We start from the raw sequence: 23162 nt of genomic DNA, 5'->3' as shown, positions 1-23162 counted from the left end.
ATTATTTTTATTTTTAAAAATTTTTATTTATTTATTTATTTATTTTTGAGACAGAGCCTTACTCTGTTGCCCAGGCTGAAGTGCAGTGCTGCGATCTCCACCCACTGCAACCTTCACCTCCCTGGGTTCAAGCGATTCCCCTGGCTCAGCCTCACAACCTCAGGCGTGCACCACCACGACTGGGTAATTTTTTTTTTTTTTTTTTTTTTTTTGGTATTTTTAGTAGAGACAGGGTTTTGCCATGTTGGCCAGGCTGGTCTCGGACTCCTGACCTCAAGAGATCTGCCCGACTTGGGCTCCCAAAGTGCTGGGATTACAGATGTGAGCCATCACGCCTGGCCACTTTTAAAAAATTTTTAGTAGAGACTGGGTCTCGTTATATTGCTCAGGCTGGTCTCGAACTCCTGGTCCCAAGCCATCCTCCCGACTTGGCCTGTGAAAGTGTTGGGCTTACGTGAGCTACGCTTCTGGCCCAGAGAATTTCTTTACAGCCAGCTTCAAGATGGAAAAGCAGGGGAAGATTAGAGTCCTGCCTTGGGGAGAAAAAGGAGTGGATGAAAGGAGGGGCAGGAGAGCATCAGAGATATTTCTGGGGACTGCTTCTGAGACTTAAAGCACCCCAACAGTATAACAAAAGACTAACAAGAGTTATGGGAGTTATAAACCAGGAACCATGGATGAAAACCAATATACAATATCACAAGGAGGTCACATAAAATGAGTTTCCCATCAGAAAAATAGTTGTGTTTAAAGCTGAATAGAAAATTAAGCTCCCTTCTGCATTTAATGAAACCATAATAAGTTTAAGCCATGCATTAATATTTCTGTAACTATAAAGCTAACATATTCATTGTAGAAAAATTGGAGAAAATTTTCAAAAAAGAAGCTAAAAGTACACAGACTGTCTATTATTGAGAGATAACCACTAATAACATTAGGATGTATTTTCTTTCAGATTGCATTTTTAAAGTTAAAGAGAAAAACCTGTATATGTGTTCTCATAGTGAATTCACATTTAGAACCTTGTGATTCTGAGACAGTGGCTCAGCATTTTCTAGTTCTTACAATTGCATTTTTACGTAACAGCATTTAATAATTATCTTTACACTGAACAGCCAGCAGGCTGAATTTACTTGCTTTGTTAAAGTTTAACAAGAATACATGAGGTTGGGGAAGCCAACCTTAAGACTTTGCTCCCCTTGGTGAGCCAACTTAGTAAGTTTTTTGAGAAACAGGACCAATCTACCTTGGTATTTCATGACCATTGCTATGTTTTTTTCCTTAGGGTTTTGTGTAGATTTGGATGCCTTTTTTAAAGCCCTTATTTTAGGTTCTGGTGCAAATGGGGAGAAATTTAGTGCCTGTCAATACCCTTCCTTTTAAGTCAGTGGGATAGATCAATGCTGAAGATGTAGAGCTCACTTATTTTTTGTGTTTGTACAGCTGTCCAGCCAGTAAAGTTTGGAGACAAGGAATTGGGTCCACCTACCATACAATGCTTGACAAGTCATTTAATTCTGGTCCTCCAGAATCTGGTCCCATTTGCAAATGGTCTGCCTTACAGAGATTTGGTGAGGTTGAAAGAAAATAATGTTCAAGAATGTGTCTTGTAATCTGTAAGCTATTATTCTCCTGCTTTTTGTTCCTCCCTATGTTGAATTCCGGCAAAATTATGGAGTTGTGATCTTTTTATTGGGAAGAACTCAAGTTTGTGAGTGCTCTTACTCAGATAGTTACTCTAAGAAAAGGCATAGAGACCATATGAGCTGAACTGATGAAGTCTTTCCTAAAAACACGGTGGAGGAAGAAAAAACAAAAACAAAACAGGGATCTTTCTGAAAAGGTATAGATTAAAACTTTACTACAGTAAGCCACTCTCACACATGGGCATGGGCCACTTTGTGTTGGGTTAGTTAGGATTGAAATGTGCTGTAAATGCACAATACACACGAGATTTTGAACAGATTTCATGTAAAAAAGGAATCTAAAATATCTTATTAATTTTTATTTTTTGAGACACAGTTTCACTCTGTTGCGAAGGCTGGAGCCACCTCCTGGCTTCAAGTGATTCTCGTGCCTCAGTCTCCCAAGTAGCTGGGATTACAGGCGTGTGCCACCACGCCCTGCTAATTTTTGCATTTTTAGTAGAGACGGGGTTTCACCATGTTGCTCAGGCTGTTCTCTAAGTTCTGACCTCGTGATCCACCTGCCTTGGCCTCCCAAAGTGCTGGAATTACAAGTGTGAGCCACTGATCTGAATATGTTTATTCTTAAGAGGGTTTAGTTTACCAAAGCACTTACACGCCTATGTGTATACTGCCTTAATGCCTTTTTTTTTTTGAGACAAGTCTTGCTCTGTTGCCCATGCTGGAGTGCAGTGGCTTGATCTCCGCTCACTCCAACCTCTGCCTCCCAGATTCAAGCCATTCTCCTGCCTCAGCCTCCTGAGTAGCTAGGACTGCAGGCATGCACCACCACGTCTGGCTAATTTTTTGTATTTTTAGTACAGATGGGGGTTCACCATGTTGGCCAGGCTGGTCTCGAACTCCTGACTTCAAGCGATCCGCCCGTCTCAGCCTACCAAAGTGCTGTGATTACAGGCGTGAGCCACTGCGCCTGGCCATGTAAATGGATTAATACTCCAAATTATAGGTCCTCTCTATAACCTCCTCCCTTATACTTACTACAGTGGTGAAACATTTTATTTTTCAGTATTCTCAGAACTAACTTACTGATTACACACTAAAATCTCTGCTACAATAATTTAATTATTAGCTTTTGCAGTGCCATGATCATGGTTCACTAGCCCTGACCCCCTGGGCACAAGGGTTCCTCCCACCTCAGCCTGGACTACAGGCACGCACCACCACGCTCAGCTAGTTTTTGTTTTTGTAGAGATGGGGTTTTGCCATGTTTTAAATCATTTTGATTGAAAAGAGATGCTAATAGTAGCTATCATTTGTTGAATGTGTACCATGTGCTAGGCCAAATGCTCTAAATTATCCTCTTTAGTCTTTTCAATATACATATGAAGTAATTTTTTTTTCTTTTTTTCCCCTGAGATGGAGTCGCCCAGGCTGGAGTGCTGTGGTGCCATCTTGGCTCACTGCAACCTCCATCTCCCGGATTCAAGCAATTCTCCTGCCTCAGCCTCCCAAGTAGCTGGGATTCAGGTGCCTGCCACTACGCCCAGCTCTCTCTCTATATATATATATATTTTTTTTTTTAATTTAAACAGTTTCATTCTTGTTGCATTTTTAGTAGAGGCAGGAGTTTCACCATGTTGGCCAGGCTGGTGTCGAACTCCTGACCTGTGGTCCGCCCGCCTCAGCCTCCGAAAGTGCTGGGATTACAGGTGTGAGCCACCGCGCCCAGCCATGAAGTAATTTTTATTAACTCTTTTTTACAAACAAGGGGACTGAGGTGTAGGGAGATTTAAACAATTGGCCTACAGAGCAGGTCCTAGGGATAGACCCTAAGTCTCCATGATTTCAGAGCTCATAGGCTATAGAATTTCCCATATTTCAATAATTGGCTATTGAATCAACTGGCAAAAAGTTGATTATTGAAGTAGACATTTAGCTCTAATCCTGTTTTTGTGTTGGTGACCAATAGGAAATGATCTAAATTCTCATAAACAGGAGATTGGGTGAAGAAAGTATGTATTCCTACTGTCGAATGTTACTTAGTTGTTACAGTGGCTGAGCAGGAACTGCCTATATCATCATGAATAACACCCCCCACCCCAGCCTGGTGTTTTTTTTTTTGGAGACAGGGTCTCACTCTGTTGCCCAGGCTGTGGAGTGCAGTGGTGTGATCATGGCTTACTGCAGCCTAGACATCCTGGGCTCAATTGATCCTCCCACCTCAGCCTCCTGAGTAGCTGGGAGTACAGGTGTGTGCCACCACAGCTGGCTAATTTTTAAATTTTTTTGTCAAGATGGGGTCTTGCCATGTTGCCCAGGCTGGTCTCAACCTGGGGCTCAAGTGATGTGCCTGCCTTGGCCTCCCAAAGTGCTGAGATAACAGATGAATAAATCTTAAAAATGTAAAGTTGAGCTTAAAATAGCAAGTTGCTGAAGAATAAGTATACAGTATGATATAATTTATATAAAGTTTAAAAACCTGCTGAACAATAATATTGTAAACCAGGACAATGTGTGTTTTACGAATTTCACATCTGAATTTTGTCTGTATTGATTGCTTGCATTTGGGAAGCTGCCTCATAGTTCAAAGAAGTTAGTGGAACCACTGTGAGATGAACATTCTCTAATGTAGGTTGTACTCTTAGAACCAAAGCAGACCAAGGTCCTGCCCTTGTTTTGAGCCTTTGCACACCTTGCTTGGTTTGGTAGATGGCTTTTAGGCCTGGGTCTGTGGGCTTTCAGGGACAGGTCAGTTTCATTTCACTTTAGCTTCCATTAATAATAATTAGTGGGTGTGGCTTTGACAGTAGGGGCTGGTGGGCAGGGCTTCTGCCTGGTCTCCCTTGGGTTATTTTCTGGAGCGTTTTTTTTTTTTTTTTTGAGATGGAGTTTCACTATTTTTGCCCAGGCTGGAGTGCAATGGTGTGGTCTCGGCTCACCACAACCTCTGCCTCCCGGGTTCAGGTGATTCTCCTGCTACTACTACCACTGAGTAGCTGGGATTACAGGTGCCCGCAACCATACCTGGCTAATATTTTTGTATTTTTAGTAGAGATGGGGGTTTCTCCATGTTTGTCAGGCTGGTCTTGAACTCCCAACCTCAGGTGTTCTGCCTGCCTCGGCCTCCCAAAGGGCTGGGATACAGGCATGAGCCACCAGGCCAAGCCCATTTTTTGGAGCTTCTGATGAAGTTCCAGGACACAGTGTGGTAGAAGAGGGAGATGAGTTAAGTGAATGTTGAGGGTCAGGTTGTAAATCTTTCCACCATTTAAAATTTGAAGTATTCTCTCATTTTTAAAGTAGTTATCTACTAAAAGGTCACTAACAGTTGAACCCCTTCCCCATGGAATTAACTCTCTCCAATGGCATCTATGTTTCCTTGCTTTGTTTTTACCTTTTTCCATAGCATCCCTTTCCCTTTTTTATTTTATTTTACTTTTTATTTTATTTTATTTTTTTGATGGAGTCTCACACTCTGTTGCCAAGGCTGGAGTGCAGTGGTGCGATCTCCACTCACTGCAATGTCTGCCTCATGGATTCAAGTGATCCTCCTGCCTCAGCCTCCTGAATAGCTGGGATTACAAGTGTGCACCATGACACCTGGCTAATTTTTGTACTTTTAGTGGAGACGGGGTTTCACCATGTTGGCCAGGCTGGTCTCAAACTCCTGGCCTCAAGTGATCCGTCTCCTTGGCCTCCCAAAGTGCTGGGAGTACAGGCGTGGGCCACCATGCCTGATTCCTGATATGACCATAATTTCTGGGGAGAAGCTGGGAGTGCACAGTCGGCAGTGTGGGTAAAATTGAACAGCATTTTTGAGGTGGAAACTAATCATTAGTGAATAGTATGAATGCCCAGGTCTTTTTAGTTGGGACTGGCTACATGATCAGAGACCTCTAAGTGTGAAAATTGCCCAGATTTTTTTTTTTGTCATTGTTGCTCATTGGGGAAAACTGCTACCAACCAGAATATAGAAGCCTACCATAGACTGGGCGCATTGTCTCTAGACTGTAATCCCAGCACTTTGGGAGGCCAAGGCAGGCAGATCATCTGGGGACAGGAGTTTGAGACCAGCCTGACCAACATGGTGAAATCCCGCCTTTACTAAAAATACAAAAATTAGCCAGGTATGGTGGTGCACACCTGTAGTCTCAGCTACTAGGGAGGCTGAGGCAAGAGGATTGCTTGAACCCTGGAGGTGGAGGTTGCAGTGAGCCAAGATCGCACCACTGCACTCCAGCATGGGCAACAGAGTGAGACCCTGTCTCAAAATAATAATGATAATAATAAAATAAAAAAGGCCAGGCGTGGTGGCTCATGCCTGTAATCCCAGCACTTTGGGAGTCCGAGGCGGGTGGATCACCTGAAGTCGGAGTTTGAGACCAGCCTGACCAACATGGAAAAACCCTATCTCTACTAAAAATACAATATTAGCCTGGCGTGGTGGCTCATACCTGTAATCCCAGCTACTTGGGAAATTGAGGCAGGAGAATTGCCGGAACCCGGGAGGCAGAGGTTGTGGTTAGCCAAGATCTCTCCATTGCACTCCAGCCTGGGCAACAAGAGCAAAACAACATCTCAAAAAAGAAAAAAAAAAAGAAGTCTACCATACAGCAGTTTAACTTTGTTCCTGCAAAAGTAGCCAAGTTATAGGAAGAGTATTGGTATATTGGTATGCATTGGCTAACTTTGAATAGTTTAATGAGAAAATTAGCATTAGTTAACTGAATTATTCTGAAAAACTGACTCTGTTTTCTTTTTTTTTTTTTTTTTTTTTTTTTTTTTAAGATGGAGTCTTGCTCTGTCACCCAGGCTGGAGTGCAATGATGCAGTCTCGGCTCACTGCAACCTCTGCCTCCCAGGTTCAAGCGATTCTTCTGGCTCAGACTCCTGAGTAGCTGGGATTACAGGCGCCTGCCACCACACCCGGCTAATTCTTGTATTTTCAGTAGAGGCGAGTTTTCACCATGTTGGCCAGGTTGGTCTCAAACTCCTGACCTTGTGATCCAAGGGCCTCCCTTGTGCCCGCCTCGGTCTCCCAAAGTGCTGGGATTACAGGCGTGAGCCACTGCGCCCGGCTTTCATTTCTTTTTAAAAAAATTTATGTTCATTGAAGCACTATTCACAAGTTTTAATTTCAGATTCTGAACTTAAAGTGGTGTCTTTCAACTTCAATTTCAACATTTCCTGAATGTTCACTGTCAGGAGGATTTAAACATTGCTTAGGCTTAAGCATATATCTGCAAACTGTCAGGATTGTTCTGGAATTTATATATGTTTCCAAAAGTCCAGGGATATAGTGGTCCAAAATATAGTATTTTTATATTTAAGGTATTTAGAAAAGTCTTGTCATTTGGTAGGAACACAAGGCTAGGACACCTGACTTGAATCTGCATTTGTATGGCAGCAGATGTATTTATTTGAAGTACTGGTGGAGAGCAACCATTATTCTTTGGCTAGGAAAGTTTTTCGTTTAATCAGTACCTCATAAATGCTGAGCTTTGAGGACAAAGGAATGATAATTAGACACATCCTGAGCTTTGTACTCCAAAGGAAACAATAGAAACTTAAACCTTCAATTTTTGAAAAACTTCAGAAATCATGACTATATTTATGCTTGACATTGATCTTTGCACTTGATATTGATAAGTGTAAATATGATTAAATTTACACTTGCTCATTGATTCTTCAAACTCCCTGGTTCAATGAGCTCTGGAAAATTCCCACTGGGGAGTTATGTGTGGCCTAATTGTGACCTGCCCAATTCACATATGCAGTTAGAGGCTGAACACCTGTTCTTTCCCAAAGATATTGCAAGTGATCTTTTTCTCCCCAAATTTCAGGTTAGATATATCATATGTCTTAGTAAATCAGTAGGGAATTACATTCTTGTGAGGTACTGGGAGCTCAAAAAGTGTGTTTCTCAGAATCCTTACTTTGCCTAAATTCTTGATTCTATTATATATATTTTATTTTTATTTTTTTGAGACAGAGTCTCGCTCTGTCACCAGGCTGGAGTGCAGTGGTGTGATCTTGGCTCACTGCAACCTCCGCCTCCCGGGTTCAAGCGATTCTCCTGCCTCAGCCTCCCAAGTGGCTGGATTACAGGTGTGCATCACCACGCCCAGCTGATTTTTGTATTTTTAGTAGAGATGGGGTTTCACCATGTTGGCCAGGCTGGTCTCGAACCCTTGACCTCAGGTGATCCACCTGCCTTGGCCTCCCAGAGTACTGGGATTATAGGCATGAGCCACTGTGCCCAGCCTATATATTTTATTTCTTATCTTAATCAGATCAAGAGTTTAATTAAAAATATATAATAAAATATAATTTAATTTAAAATTAAATTTCTATGTCCCCTCAAATACTTCATTAATTGGCGTTGGCCTAGGCCTTGGATTTTAAAAAGCCACAATATTATAATAATTTCCTTCAATCACATTCTACAGTGAACCGGATATGAATAATTCATGGCACAAACTCTCTTGATCAATGATGGAGTGGAAGCTCCCAAGCATAATAAAGTTCTCATTCTCTGGAGGCTGTCCAACAATGAGGACAGTGGTACAATGTGGCATCTTAATTTCTAGCTGTGACCAACTGTAGGTAGCCTATCTATGACAAGTTAGACTCAGTTTTACCATGTTTCAACAAAGTTGAAATCCCTCTCCATAAGCCCTGTTGGTTTCTTTTACTAAACAGGTCAAATTTGAATGACCAAAGATTTCCTATGACCATACCCTGAGTGAGACCTAGGTTCCATTTAGCCTGAGTGCTGTTTGATGGATAGTGCGTTGTAGAGTTGTGTTTCTTCCTTTTCTTGTCATATACTCTTTTTTATCTTAGCTAACTGCACCCTGAATTTCCTGGGCTCGGGTAATTCTCCCACCTCAGCCTCCCAAGCAACTGGAACTACAGCCTTGCCACCATGCCTGGCTAACTTTTTGCAAGTTTTTTTTTTTTTTTTTTTTGTAGATACAGGGTTCTGCTATGTTGCCCAGGCTGGTCTCAAACTCCTGGGCTCAAGCAATCCACCCACTTGGGCCTTTCAAAGTCCTGGAATTACAGGCATGAGCCACCGTGCCTGGCCTTATATACTCATAAAGCTTTAATCTTCCCTAGACATTTCTTTACACCATGGAATTGTAATTTTCCAGGCCTGCTTTGTGGACATAGTTTAACCTTACTAATTATGAGTCAGAGACCTGGGTTTCATGATGTGCACCTGTAGTCCCAGCGACTCAAGAGACTGAAGCCAGAAGATCTCTTGAGCCCAGGAGTTCAGATACAGCCTGGGCAACATAATGAGACTCTGTTTCTAAAAAAATAGAATAAAGTAAGAGAGGTAGATGGCCAACCAATTTCTACCCTTAATCCTTACCAAGGGATACTCCAGTATGGTCTCCAAAATGTGGAAGATGATCCATTAAGAGGTTAGGAAGATGGGCAGGGCACGATAGCTCACGCCTGTAATCCCTTTGGGGGATTACGCTTTGGGAGGCTGAGGCGGGTTGGTCACGAGGTCAGGAGTTCAAGACCAGCCTGGCCTGTCTCTACTAAAAATACAAAAAAAATTAGCCGGGCGTGGTGGCAGGTGCCTGTAGTCCCAGCTACTTGGGAGGCTGAGGCAGGAGAATGGCTTGAACCTGGGAGGCGGAGCTTGCAGTGAGCCGGGATAGCACCACTGCACTCCAGCCTGGGCGACAGAGCGAGACTCCGTCTCAAAAAAAAAAAAAAAAAAAAAAAAAAATTAGCTGGGCTTAGTAGCAGGCTCCTGTAATCCCAGCTATTCAGAAGGCAGAGAATTGCTTAAACCCGGGAGGTGGAGGTTGCAGTGAGCCGAGATGGCGCCACTGCACTCCAGCCTGGGCGACAGAGCGATACTCCGTCTTTAAAAAAAAAAGGTTAGGAAGATGACAATAAAACTTTACCATTTTTACCTTACCCTCATAAAGTTTCTATTTTATGTATGTTTTAAAACATATGTTAGTATAGTAGTATATGTTTATAATTATTTAAAAATAAATTGAGATACATGGCCAACACATTTTTACTGATGGGAATGTGTGTTTTAAAAAGTTTGCAGACCACTAATCTATACTATTATCAGAATTACCTTTTAAAAATAGAAATCTGGACTCAGTACTTCCCTACTTAAAAGTCTTTAATTATTTCCTGTTGCTAACAGGATAAAGACCAGTCTGCTTAGCATTGTTTACAAGGACCCTTTCAAATTAGTCTATCTAAATCAGAGCTTCTCAAACTATCAATGGTGAAAGATCAGGCTCTCCACTCTATAATCTTTCAAGAACTGATATTTTTGTAAAAGAAGCTATTAGAAAAAATGAAATTTTAAAAAGACATACAAAATAAGGCCATGTGTCTTTTTTTTTTTTTTTTTTTTTTTTTTTTAGACATAGTTTCTGTTGCCCAGGCTGGAGTGCAATGGCGTGATCTCGGCTCACCGCAATCTCTGCCTCCTGGGTTCAAGCGATTCTCCTGCCTCAGCCTCCCAAGTAGCTGGGATTACAGGCACCCACCACCACGCTCAGCTAATTTTTGCATTTTTAGTAGAGACGGGGTTTCTCCATGTTGGTCTCGAACTCCTGACCTCAGGTGATCCGCCCATCTCGGCCTTCCAAGCTGCTGGGATTGCAGGTGTAAGCCACCACACCCGGCCGCCAAGTTTTTTATTACTAAATGTAAGACATTTTACTCTGCCATGTTGCAGAAAAGTTTCTAAATGTTCATTCTCAATTTCAATACTTGTGCCATTATGGGCCAAGCATCAGTTTGCAGTCTATACTTGGAGTAACAGTGGTCTTTTTTCCCCTTTCTGCTACTTCTGGAGATCTTATATTAGGTCCTTTAAAGCTAGTTATTGTTTCACAGAAAGTCAGGCACTTTTGCGTCTGTAACGCAGTGGTTCTTCAGTTGTGGTTTCTGGTCTAGCAGCATCACAGGGTCACAGGAGAACTTGCTAGAAATGCAGATTTTCAGGGCCCACCTCAGACCTACAGAATCAGAAACTCTGAGAGTGGGACTCTGCAATTTGTGTTTTAACAAGCCCTACAGGTGATTCTGATGCATGCAAAAGTTTGAGAACCACTAACCTAGGGTAGCCTTATATATTGCTCAAACCAGGACACTTTTTTTTTTTTTTTTTTTTTTTTTTTTGGTTTTTGGAGACAGAGTCTGTTTCTGTTGCCCAGGCTGGAGTGCAGTGGCATGATCTCGGCTCACTGCAACCTCCGCCTCCTGGGTTCAAGTGATTCTCTCTCCTTAGCCTCCCAAGTAACTGGGGCAACAGGCGTGCGCCACCACACCCAGATAATTTTTTACATTTTTAGTAGAGATGAGGTTTCATCATATTGGCCAGGCAGGTCTTGAACTCCTGACCTTGTGATCCGCCTGCCTCAGCCTCCCAAAGTGCTGGGATTATAGGCATGAACCACCATACCCGGACTGTTTTTTTATTTACAACGAGAGAGGTTTCTGTTGTGTTCTCATTCCAGTATTCCTAAACTTTTTAGGTAGGATTAGTCACTCTTTATGATTTCTCTTAGCACATGGTACATACCTCTGCACTGCTATTGTGTGTATATGCCTTATAGTATAATTATCCCACTGTGTGGCTTGCAGACTGTCATAGCCATTGTTTTTTGGTCACTTTTACTTTTTTTTTTTTTTGATCTTGCTCTGTTGCCAGACTGGAGTGCAGTAATGCAGTCATGGTTCACTGCAACCTTGATCTTCTGGACTCAAGCTAGTCTCCCACCTTAGCCTCCTAAGTAGCTGGGACACAGGTGTGTGTTAACAGGCCTGGCTAATTTTTAAATTTTTTTGTAGAGACTGGGTCTCACTATGTTGTCCAGGCTGGTCTTGAACTCCTGGGCTCAAGCAATTCTTGCACCTTGGCTTCCAAAGTGCTGGGATTATAGGTGTGAGCCACTGCATTGGGCCTTATTTTTCATTATTTTTATTTTTGTGTTTTGAGACAGGGTCTCATGCTGTTGCCCAGGCTGGAGTGCAGTGGTGCTATCTCGGCTCACTGCGCCTCAACCTTCTCGAACCCAGGTGATCCTACCACCTTAGCCCTCTGGGTAGCTGGGACTACAGGCGTGCACCATCACACCCAGCTAATTTTTGTATTTTATGTAGATACAGGGCTTTGCCATGTTACTCAGGCTGGTTTCAGACTCCTGGGCTCAAGCGACCCACATGCCTTGGTCTCCTAAAGTGCTGGGTTCAAAAGCATGAGCCACCATGCCTGGCTCCCTAGTTTTTAAATTATAAAATTAATACCTGCAGCATTTAAAGTTGTAAAATGAAAAGTTTAATTTTTAAATCTCTCCATCCTCACGTCTACTTTCTAGAAGTAGTCACTATTACTACATTGACTATCTTTCTAAATCTCTTTTTTTTATATGTATGTCTAGCTATGTTGACCATGCTGATGTTGAACTCCTGGGCTCAAGTGATCCTCCCACCTCAGCCTCCTGAGTAGCTGGGATCTCACTGTGTTGCCCAGGCTGGCCTCAAACTCTGGGGCACAAGTGATCCTCCTGCTTCGGCCTCCCAAAGTGCTGGGATTGTAGGCATGAGTCAATGCACCCGGCCACTCTGTCTTTTGAGATTAAGATGCCGCTATCTTCTGGGTATAGAGAGGACACCTCTCACGTGAGGATCCTATGATCTGCTTCGGGGAAGTCCTTTTTGCACCTGCTGTTTCTCAGATTCCTTCAACTTAAAATATTAAAAAATGCCAAGGTGTCATATTTTGGGAGTAGCATGTTCTGAAGCCTGTCCTAGTCAGTTCCCTATCACCCTGCCCCAGGTAAATTAATCCATAATTGTAGATTAGTTTTGTCAGTACTTGAACTTCATATGAATGGAATCATACAGTATGGTTTGTGCCTTTTTTGGGTCAGGTTTCTTTTTTTCAACATATCATTTTTGATATTTATCCTTGTTGTGTGTATCAGTAATTTTTCCTTTTTATTTCTAAATATAATATACCATTATTTGTTTATTCATCTGTTACTAGACACTTGGGTTTTTCTAGTTTTGGGGGTTTTATAAATAAAAATGCTATAAACTTTCATGTACAGATGTTTTTGTGAGCATATATTTTCATGAATACTGAGTAAGTATTTGTAAGTGGAAGTGCTAGGTCATATAGTAAGTATATTTTTAACTTTGTAAGAAACTACCAATTTTCCGAAGTGGTTGTGACATTTTACATTTCTCTTAGCAATGTACAATAGTTCCAGGCACTTCATAACCTCGTTGACACTTAGTATTGTCTGTTTTTAAATTTTAGTTATCTTAATGGGTATGTAGTGGCACCTCATGGTGGTTATAATTTTGAATTTCACTGAGTGGAGTCTTGATGAAGAATGTTCTTGAGGTTTTCGTTAATTTTTCTACAGGATTATAGCCATATACAATTGAAATTCATCTTTTATATTTTTAAATTTTTTCTTTAGGTATCTTTAAGAGTGATTGAAGAGAATAATTCAAAATGCCTGAAAATCCTGCTACAGGTATACTGGATATATTGTTCTATAATTAAATTAATGATTTAAAAATGGAATCTCAGATGGGACTTAACTATTACTCTACTTATTCATCTTGACCCAAGATAAACTGCAGGTCCTGCAGGTACTTGATCGCCTGAAAATGAAATTGCAGGAGAAGGGTGACACGTCACAGAATGAGAAGTTGTCTATGTTTTATGAGACACTAAAGAGTCCTCTCTTCAACCAGATACTCACACTTCAGCAGTCCATCAAGCAACTGAAGGGGCAAGTAAGTTACCCATCAGAGTTTTACATTAATATATTATATTAATATATTCAAACCATCAAAGAAAGATAGAGAAGATAGACAAAGACAAATTATCTTTAAGGACTCAGTTCAGCAAAGAGACTGTATTGGGACCTGTAACCTATAACCTGTGGGTAGCATTGGCATAGATAATTTAGAAATGTCGATAATCAATTTTTTCTTTGGTAGCTGGACGTGATGGCATGTACCGGTAGTCCCAGCAACTCAGGAGTCTGAGGTGGGAGGATTGCTTGAGCCCAGGAGTTCCAGGTTGCAGTGAGCTATGATCATGGCGCTGCACTCCAGCCTGGATGGCAGAGTTGAGACCCTGTCTCTCAAAAAAAAAAAAAATTGTGTTTGGTTTTAGAATATGGTTTTTGTACTTATTTAAGTATGTAAAGGTCAGATGCTTTGAGAATTCTCAACATCTTCAAAACTATAAAATAGTGCTTAACTTAAATATATTTTCTTTTTATTTTGAGACAAAGTTTCTCTCTGTCACTGAGGTGGGAGTGCAGTGCTGTGATCCTAGCTCACTGCAGCCTTGATCTCCCAGGCTCAAGCAATGTTCCCACCTCAGCTTCCAGAATAGCTGGGATAGGTGTGTGCCACCACAGTTGGGCTAATTTTTAAAAATTTTTATAGAGACAGGGTCTCCCTATATTGCCCAGGCTGGTCTCAAACTACTGGCCTCAAGCAGTCCTCCTGCCTTAGCCTTCCAAAGTGCTGGGATTATAGGCCTGAGCCACCTTGCCCAGGCGTATTTTCTTCATGAAGTCTTTTTTTTTTTTTTTGGTCTTTTTTTTTAAATTATTTTTTTTTTAGTAGATACGGGGTTTCACCGTATTAGCCAGGATGGTCTCTATCTGCTGACCTCATGATCTGCCCGCCTCAGCCTCCCAAAGTGCTGGGATTATAGGCGTGAGCCACCTCGCCTGGCCTGAGCCACCTCGCCCGGCCGAAGTCTTTTATCTAACAAGAGGTGATCATTGGCCGGGCGCGGTGGCTCACGCTTGTAATCCCAGCACTTTGGGAGGCCGAGGCGGGCGGATCACGAGGTCAGGAGATCGAGACCATGATGAAACCCCATCTCTACTAAAAATACAAAAAATTAGCCGGGCGTGGTGGCGGGCGCCTGTAGTCCCAGCTACTCGGAGAGGCTGAGGCAGGAGAATGGCGTGAACCCGGGAGGCGGAGCTTGCAGTGAGCCGAGATTGCGCCACTGCACTCCAGCCTGGGCGACAGAGCAAGACTCCGTCTCAAAAAAAAAAAAGAAGTGATCATGCCCTTATAGCACAATAGTCACACTTCTCTTAATTATCAAATATTTATTGTCTTTCATGCATATTCTGATTAGAAGTTCCTTGGAAGCAGCCTACCTGGTATTTAAATATATAGTTGTGTTTCCTCTACTCATTTACCACACTATCTGTATTCTTCAGGCTCTAATACATCATCATTGAATAAGGGACACGTATCACCTCTTCTTAGAGGAGTGCAAATTAGTAGTTGTGGGATTTTTTGTGTGTGTGTGTGCTGAGATCGAACCAGAAATTAATTGTTTTAACTGTCCTCTTGGATTCTTTGTTTTGGGGTCAGGGATGGCAAATTACTTTTAAATCACCTATTCTGGAAGCTGAACTTGAATAGTAGCTACACCATAGATGAAATTTTGGCAGAATTTAAAACATAATTGGAGCTAATTTAGCACAGTTAAGTGAAAATTTACAAAATTTGGGAAAAAATGGTTTTTGCTGACAAACTAAAATGCTTGCCCATTAAGTATTTTGTGAGTGATTTGTTTATAGCCAATTAAGGATTAAACTCTACATGTGTCTTTCTGTGAATTGCTTTCTTTAGACCAGAATTTATACCCTAATTTTAGCACTGCCTATATTGATGTTTAGCTTTCTGTATTTCTCTTGGTCATAGAATATCACAATAGTGAATGCTGTTGGTAACAACTGAAATTGGCAAAGATCAGCAGAAATCTATCACACTTGTTGGACTAAGTGGATGTAACTACCCCTTCCTAATAACAATTCTTTATATTTGTATAGTTTGGAGTTGTTATGTGCACAGTCATATTTTATGCATTGGACTGTATAATCCCTGTAGCCAGGGGTTTTTTATTTTTTCTTTGAGGTTTTATTGACATTCATTTTTGTTTTTTTTGAGGCAGAGTCTTTGCCTGGGCTAGAGTACAGTGGTGTGATTATGGATCATTGCAGCCTCAACCTCCTGGGCTCAAGCAATCCTCCCACTTCATCCTCTCAAGTAGCTGGGACTACAGGCATGTGACACCATGCCCAGCTAATTTTTGTATTTTTTGTTGAGACGAGAGTCTCGCTATGTTACCCAGGCTTGTCTTGAACTCCTGGCCTGAAGCAGTCCTCCCACCTTGATCTCCCAAAGTGCTGGGGTTACAGGTATGAGCCATCACACCTGGCCTAACATTTATTCTTTTTTTTTTTTTGAGACAGAATCTCGCTCTGTCATCCAGGCTGAGTGCAGTGGTGCAATCTCGGCTCACTGTAGCCTCCACCCGTGGGGTTCAAGCAATTCTCCTGCCTCAGCCTCCCAAGTAACTTGGAATTACAAGTGTGCACCACCATGCCCAGCCAGTTTTTGTGTTTTTGATAGAGATGGGGTTTCACCACTGACATTTATTCTTAATGTTACCTTTATTCTACTGTTTTGGCAGTTGTATCAGCCAATGATATTTTAAATTATGTCCACCATAATTACATGATTCTCCTCTTTCTACCAATGTTTAAGTGGCTCCTTGACTCACTTACTGCTAATCTTGAGTAAGTTACTTAACCCCTGTGTGCCTTGGTTTTTAGGCTTACAAAATGGGATAATGATATCTCATTAGATTGTTGTAAGAATTAAATGATAATACCTGCAATCATGCTGGTATAGTACTTACTCATAGCAAGCACTCAATAAGTACAGTTATTATCGTTATATACTACCTGTGGATCTTTTGTTGCTCCCCACGTGGAAATGTACAGATAAATGGAAAAAGGTTTAGTGCCTTACACTGTTATGTGACTGGATGCATCTGTATATATGAAGTGTAATAAGATGTCAGTGTACATGCTGTTAACTTGGAGTAGTGGTAGAAGGCAGGAAATAAGAACAAATTTTAAGCTATTAAACATTTTGTGTAATACTAAATTAAAAAAATTTTTAGCCTTGTGAATACACAGATTGATCTATCTTTACCTTATTTCTTTCCCATGTATATATTTAATGTGCAAATTATCCACGCAATGGTCAAAATATATTTAATAAATAGAAACAATTTTTCTATAGATTTCTGTTGATGATTCTTTTTTTTTCTCTCCAACAGCTCAACCATATACCCTCAGATTGTTCAGCCAACTTTGATTTTTCTAGGAAAGGTTTGTTAGTGTTCACAGATGGTTCCATTACTAGTGGAAATGTCCACAGGCCCTCTAATAACTCGACTGTATCTGGGTTATTTCCTTGGACCCCGAAGTTGGGAAATGAAGACTTTAACTCAGTCATTCAACAGATGGCTCAGGTAAAGTTGTATTTTCTCATGGAAATATTTAGCTTCATTTCTCCTGTTTTAGTTTTACAAGGGAACTTATACTCATTCTTTTTGCTGTAAAATGTGTTAGTATGTATTTTGCTTGCGTGTATTTTTATATTGTTAGGAGAATCTGACACCATTTTCTAACTTGTGTGTTGAAAATTTATTGACTTAAAATTACATAAGGAAAGTACCCATGTATGTGGTAAGGGGAGTTTTTAAAAAAAATAATTAACATTTATTTTTTGAGATAAGGTCTTGCTAAGGAGAGTTTTTAGACAATGACTAATTGAACGCATCTCTATTCTTGTTAAAATAAGATTTTTGGCCGGGCCCAGTGGTTCACGCCTGTAATCGCATCACTTTCTGAGGCCGAGGAGGGCGGGTCACCAGAGGTCAGGAGTTCGAGACTAGCCTGGCCAACATGACAAAACCCTGTCTCTACTAAAAATAGAAAAATTAGCCGGGCGTGGTGGCAGGTGCCTGTAATCCCAGATAGTTGGGAGGCTGAGGCAGGAGAATCGCTTGAACCCCGGAGGCAGAGGTTGCAGTGAGCCAAGATCGTGCCACTGTACTCCAGCCTGGGTGACAACCCATAATTAATGGAAATTAGAACTAATGTAATTTGGAAAATCTAGAAAACATTTGGAAGGATAATCCGGTTGTAGCCCCTAATACCTATTAAAAATTAAATAATAAACAATTAAAATTTTGGACATGTTAGTTTTATGTATGTTCACCTCGACCTTCAAGTGCCATTAAAAATGAAATGAGGTGTGAACGTGGTAGCTTATATCTATAATCTTTGGGAGGCAGAGGCAGGAGGATTGCTTGAAGCCAGGAGTTCAAGACCAGCCTGGGTAATGTAGGGAGACCCCCATCTCTACAAAAATAAAAATAAAAATATAGTCAGGCATGGTGGCACTCACCTGTAGCTCCACGTACCTGGAAGGCTAATGTTGGTAGATCACTTGAGCCCAGAAATTCAAGGCTGTAGTGAGCTATGATCGCACCACTGTACTCCAGCCTGGGTGACAGAGCCAAGACCTGTCTCTTAAAAAAATAAATAAATAAATAAATAGACAGACTTAAGTTGCATTGTTAAATAAAATCTGTTTAAGGTGTGATAATTAAATAATATTCTGGTCTTAGTTTTTGACTTTATAGTTCTATCCCTTTCTTTTTTTCCTTTTCTTTCTTTTTTTTTTTTTTTTTTGAAATGGAGTCTTGCTCTGTTGCCCAGGCTGGAGTGCAGTGGCGCGATCTTGACTCACTGTAACCTCTACCTCCTGGGTTCAAGCAATTCTCCTGCCTCAGCCTCCTGAGTAGCTGGGACTACAGGCTCGTGTCACCACGCCTGGCTAATTTTTGTATTTTTAGTAGAGTCAGGATTTCACCATGTTGGCCATGATAGTCTCTCCTGACCTCGTGATCCTCCCGCCTCGGCCTCCCAAAGTGCTGGGATTACAGGCATGAGCCATCGCGCCCGGCCGGTTCTATCTCTTTCATCTGACTAGTAATTATTTTTATGTGGTGCTTTTTTTAGTTGATTACATTTATGAAGTTCTCATGTTATAAGTGCGGTTACTAACTAAAGCAATAAAATACCTGGCTGTCACAAGAACAGTTCTACCTGTTCTTACAGGTAGAACCCATGTAAATGGTGGCCTTTTCAGAGTCTTTTGAATTTACCTAATAAATAGAATATCAATTGGGCTGGGCACGGTAGCTCACACCTGTAATCTCAGCACTTTGGGAGGCCAAGGCAGGCGGATCACGAGGTCAGGAGATCGAGACCATCCTGGCTTACATGGTGAAACCCTTGTCTCTACTAAAAATAAAAAAAAATTAGCCGGGCTGGTGGCGGGCGCCTGTAGTCCCAGCTACTCCGGAGGCTGAGGCAGGAGAATGGTGTGAACCCAGAAGGTGGAGCTTGCAGTGAGTCGAGATTGCGCCACTGCACTCCAGCCTGGGTGACAGAGCGAGACTCCGTCTCAAAAAAAAAAAAAAAAAAATTAAATAAATAAATAGAATATCAATTAATCAACAATAGAATTAAAAACAGAGCCCTATAAAATGCAGCTGGTTCTGACAGGCTAAATACTGACATTTTTGATATATCTAATTTATTTTCCTCATTTAAAAATACATTTTGCTGCTGGGCACTGTGGCTCACGTCTGTAATCCCAGCAATTTGGGAGGCTGAGGCGGGTGGATCGCTTGAGCTCAGGAGTTTGAGACCAGCCTGGGCAACATGGCGAAACCCCGTCTCTACAAAAAATACAAAAATTTGCCAGGCATGGTGATGCATGCGTATAGTCCCAGCTACCCAGGAGGCTGAGGCAGGAGGATCGCTTGAGCCCAGAAGACGGAGGTTGAAGTGAGCTGAGATCATGCCACTGCACTCTAGCCTGGGCAACAGAGCGAGACCCTGTCTCAAAGAAAAAAAGTAAAATAAAAATGTACTTTGCATCAAGAGAATTTAAGGAAATTCAATGTAAAACAGTAATTCAGAATTTACTATGGGAAAAGGTATTTTTCTCAGGAGTTTCCATCTAGCTTGGGATTCATCTCATAATGTGAATGAAGTGTGAAAATACCTCTGATTCCCTGAGGTTGCAGAACAGTGCACACACTCTTTCTTATGTTCTACTGAAATAATCAAGTGAGAGGATTTCCAGAAATAATTTATTACTGAAATGCTGAGTTTATGTGGTTCTTAGGGGAAGCTGCTTTTATGCTAAGCAATTTCAGTTCTGCAGACAGAGTATGTTGGCTAAATGTACACCATTGACTTTTTTTTAACGCTCCTTCATTAGGGCCGGCAAATTGAATATATAGATATAGAACGGCCTTCAACTGGAGGCCTTGGATTCAGTGTGGTGGCCCTCAGAAGTCAAAATCTGGGAAAAGTTGATATCTTTGTGAAGGATGTCCAGCCAGGGAGTGTAGCAGACAGGTGAGGAAGCTGTTTATTTTCATTTTTCTAATTGTTTCCTGATAATTCTGAAAACTATTATAAAGAGAGTGAAAAACTAGTAATAAAAACAGTAACAGTAACAGCTAACATTCTTGCTTTAGTTTTAGCTAACATTCTTGCTTTAGTTTTTGCTATGCATTTGTCAGGCCTTTTGCGAATATCCTCCTATACCCCATGACAGCAGTTCCACTATATAGGTATCATCATTCCGTTCTGTAGATGAGAAAGCTGAGATTCAGAGAGGTTCAGTGGTCAACCTATAGTCACAGAGCTGTTAATGCTGGAGCCGTGATGTGATTCCAAGACTGTCTGACTGCAAAGCTAGTGCGCTGTTCCCCTCTCTTACAATTGAACATGATATTTTAGCTATGGACTGATCAGTAAAATAGGAATATTGAAGTTCTCATTCTGCATATTATATTGTTTATTATTCTTAAGATTATAACAACATTTTGGTGGTCATGTTACTCTACCTGATTTATTATGCTTATTGTCAATTAAGAGGCTCCTCAAGTCTATGTTATCTCCCATGTTTGCATTTGCTTTTATTTTTTAAGGGGTATTTGCAAGCCTTTTATTTTGTCTCTGTTTGATTTCCAGTCTTTGGTTTATTATTCATTTAATAAGTACGCTATTCCAATGCACGTGTTAGAATAATAGCAACAATGGTAGTATATTATTATAAAATTCTTAGTTGATAATACATTTTTGAATTCACATTCTCTATTCATGGGGGATTAATTCTAGTCTCCCCAACTCAGATTTCAAACATAATGAGTTTCTGTGACTTTGCATCTTTGTTCTACCATCTTTTTTTTTTTTTTTTTTTTTTGAGACGGAGTCTCGCTCTGTCCCCCAGGCTGGAGTGCAGTGGCGCAATCTCGGCTCACTGCAAGCTCCCCCTCCCGGCTTCACGCCATTCTCCTGTCTCAGCCTCAGGCGCCCGCCACCACGCCCGGCTAATTTTTTGTATTTTTTTAGTAGAGACGGGGTTTCACCGTGGTCTCGATCTCCTGACCTCGTGATCCGCCCGCCTCGGCCTCCCAAAGTGCTGGGATTACAAGTGTGAGCCACCGCGCCCGGCATCATTTCTTCAAGAACTGTAGTGAGAATGGGTAAACAGGAAGAGGAAGAATATCTGGTGTTTGGGAGATAATAAAATCAAATACAGTAAACCAGGACAGAGTAAATCCTAGGCTATCTTTAGGATGCACTTTAACCTAAGAAGTTAAAGCCTGTGCTTCAGAATCTGACTCTTGATAAGATGCTAGGCTTGTCTGGGCTTCAGTTCCTTAATATGTAAAATTTACTAAGTACTTTAAAAGGTGATTGTGAGGATTATGTGAGATAATGCATGTAAAGCACTCAAGATAGTACCTGACTCATGATGAGTGCTCAGTAAATACTATTTTTCTTTAGAGATTTTGCTGATTTCTTTTAAAAAGAGTCCTTCTTACCCTGGCTAGCAGTTGGGAGATTGGTGCTTGGGAGAGATTAAAAGGGCTCAGATTGGCCAAGCTCAGTGTCTCATGGCTGTAATCTCAGCACTTGGGAGTTCAAGATCAGCCTGGGTAACATGGCAAAACCCCATCTCTACAAAAAATACAAAAATTAGCTGGGCGTGGTAGTCCACACCTGTAGTCTCAGCTACTCATGAGACTGAGGGGGGAGAATCACCTGAGCCTGGGAGGCTGAGGCTGCAGTGAGCTGTGATTGTGCCATTGCACTCTAGCCTGGGCGAATAGGAGCGAGACCACGCCTAAAAAAAAAAAAAAGCTCAGATATAAATTTGGAAGTAATCTCTATGAATTTTCAAGGAGGGTTTGGCCTCTATTGATAAATATTGGACAAGTAGACAGTGAACATGGAGTGAGAGGAGGTTATTGGTGTAGTTGAGAATATTGTTACCCCAGTGTGGTATGGGTAGAGATCAGATTGGAAGGGGTTCGGGAGGTTTGGGTTCATGCAGTAATGGAGGCAGTGTCCGTACTTGCAAAACCTTGGCAGTGGGGTCCTATAGATTGTTTTTGTTTATTTTTCTAGGCAGATGGCTTTTAAAGTGTGTCTGTGTGTTTAAGGATGCACTACCAAATTAGGTAATTAGTTAACTTCTGTGAAAAACACTCTGAAGAGCTCTGTTATATAATTAAATAACTTATTTGATGAATGTACTAAGTAAAGTAGTACCATAGGCAACAAACTGCTTAACTTGAATAATAGATTTTTAAAAATCAGGTTATTAGATCACTTAAAAAATTTCTTTTCTTACATGATTAAGGGATCAAAGATTAAAGGAAAATGATCAAATATTGGCCATTAATCACACGCCATTGGATCAGAACATTTCCCATCAGCAAGCAATTGCATTATTACAACAAACCACCGGATCTTTGCGACTGATTGTGGCCAGGGAACCAGTCCACACAAAAAGCAGTACTTCTAGCAGCCTAACTGATACAACTCTGCCTGAAACAGTGAGTTGCAAATTTGAAAAAATACTTAATTTTGAATAATGCCATTGATTGTAAGAAGTGTAAAGACATTTAGAAGGTGTCATTTTACTTTTCTTTTCTTTTTTTTTTGAGCTGGAGTTTCGCTCTTGTTGCCCAGGCTGTAGTGCAGTGGCCAGATCTTGGCTCACTGCAACCTCCACCTCCTGGAATCAAGTGATTCTCCTGCCTCAGCCTCCCGAGTAGCTGGGACTACAGGCGCCCACCATCACACTCGGCTATTTCTTTTGTATTTTTAGTAGAGACGGGGTTTCATCATGTTGGCCAGGCTGGTCTCGAACTCCTGCCCTCAGGTGATCCACCTGCCTTGGCCTCTCAAAGTGCTAGGATTACAGGCGTGAGCCACTGTGCCTGGCCCGTTTTACTTTTCATAGTTAAAAAAGATGATCATATCTCTGAATGCAGCGTTAGCATATTTAAACAAGATGTTTCATGAAGGTCTTTTTTTTTTTTTTGTCTTTTCAATGTCCTGTGGGTCTCTTTAAGATTATTATTTAATATGGAGGCCAAATTGAAGTATTAGGTGTAATTTATTTAGTGATGGAGAGTCTTGTATTCCTTGGTGATGTAGCCAATTAATTGAGAGTTTTTATTAGAGATTTACTGTTGAGTGTTTAAAGTAAGATTTGATT

The 23162-nt window shown here is 41.2% G+C and overlaps 1 protein-coding gene across 6 annotated transcripts in view; it reads left to right on the top strand.

Annotated features, from left to right (window-relative positions):
- Window positions 1-23162, top strand: part of PATJ (PATJ crumbs cell polarity complex component) — a 425559-nt gene that overhangs the window by 3421 nt on the left and 398976 nt on the right. For 5 of the 6 annotated variants that reach the window (XM_055235148.2, XM_055235146.2, XM_063613334.1 and 2 more), the window contains exons 2-6: window positions 13136-13192; window positions 13291-13457; window positions 16834-17028; window positions 19860-19999; window positions 22299-22494. In XM_055235148.2, coding sequence (XP_055091123.1) covers window positions 13171-13192; window positions 13291-13457; window positions 16834-17028; window positions 19860-19999; window positions 22299-22494 — 720 coding nt within the window. In that variant the 5' untranslated portion in view covers window positions 13136-13170. Of the gene's footprint in view, window positions 1-6434; window positions 6625-13135; window positions 13193-13290; window positions 13458-16833; window positions 17029-19859; window positions 20000-22298; window positions 22495-23162 lie in introns of those variants that run through there. The other variant, XM_063613335.1, reaches the window with a different exon arrangement.

This window comes from Symphalangus syndactylus, chromosome 19 (assembly GCF_028878055.3).
Source record: "Symphalangus syndactylus isolate Jambi chromosome 19, NHGRI_mSymSyn1-v2.1_pri, whole genome shotgun sequence".
Lineage (NCBI taxonomy): Eukaryota > Metazoa > Chordata > Mammalia > Primates > Hylobatidae > Symphalangus > Symphalangus syndactylus.
The sequence above is the reverse complement of the archived record's forward strand: the minus strand, read 5'-3'. Positions and strand labels throughout refer to the sequence as shown.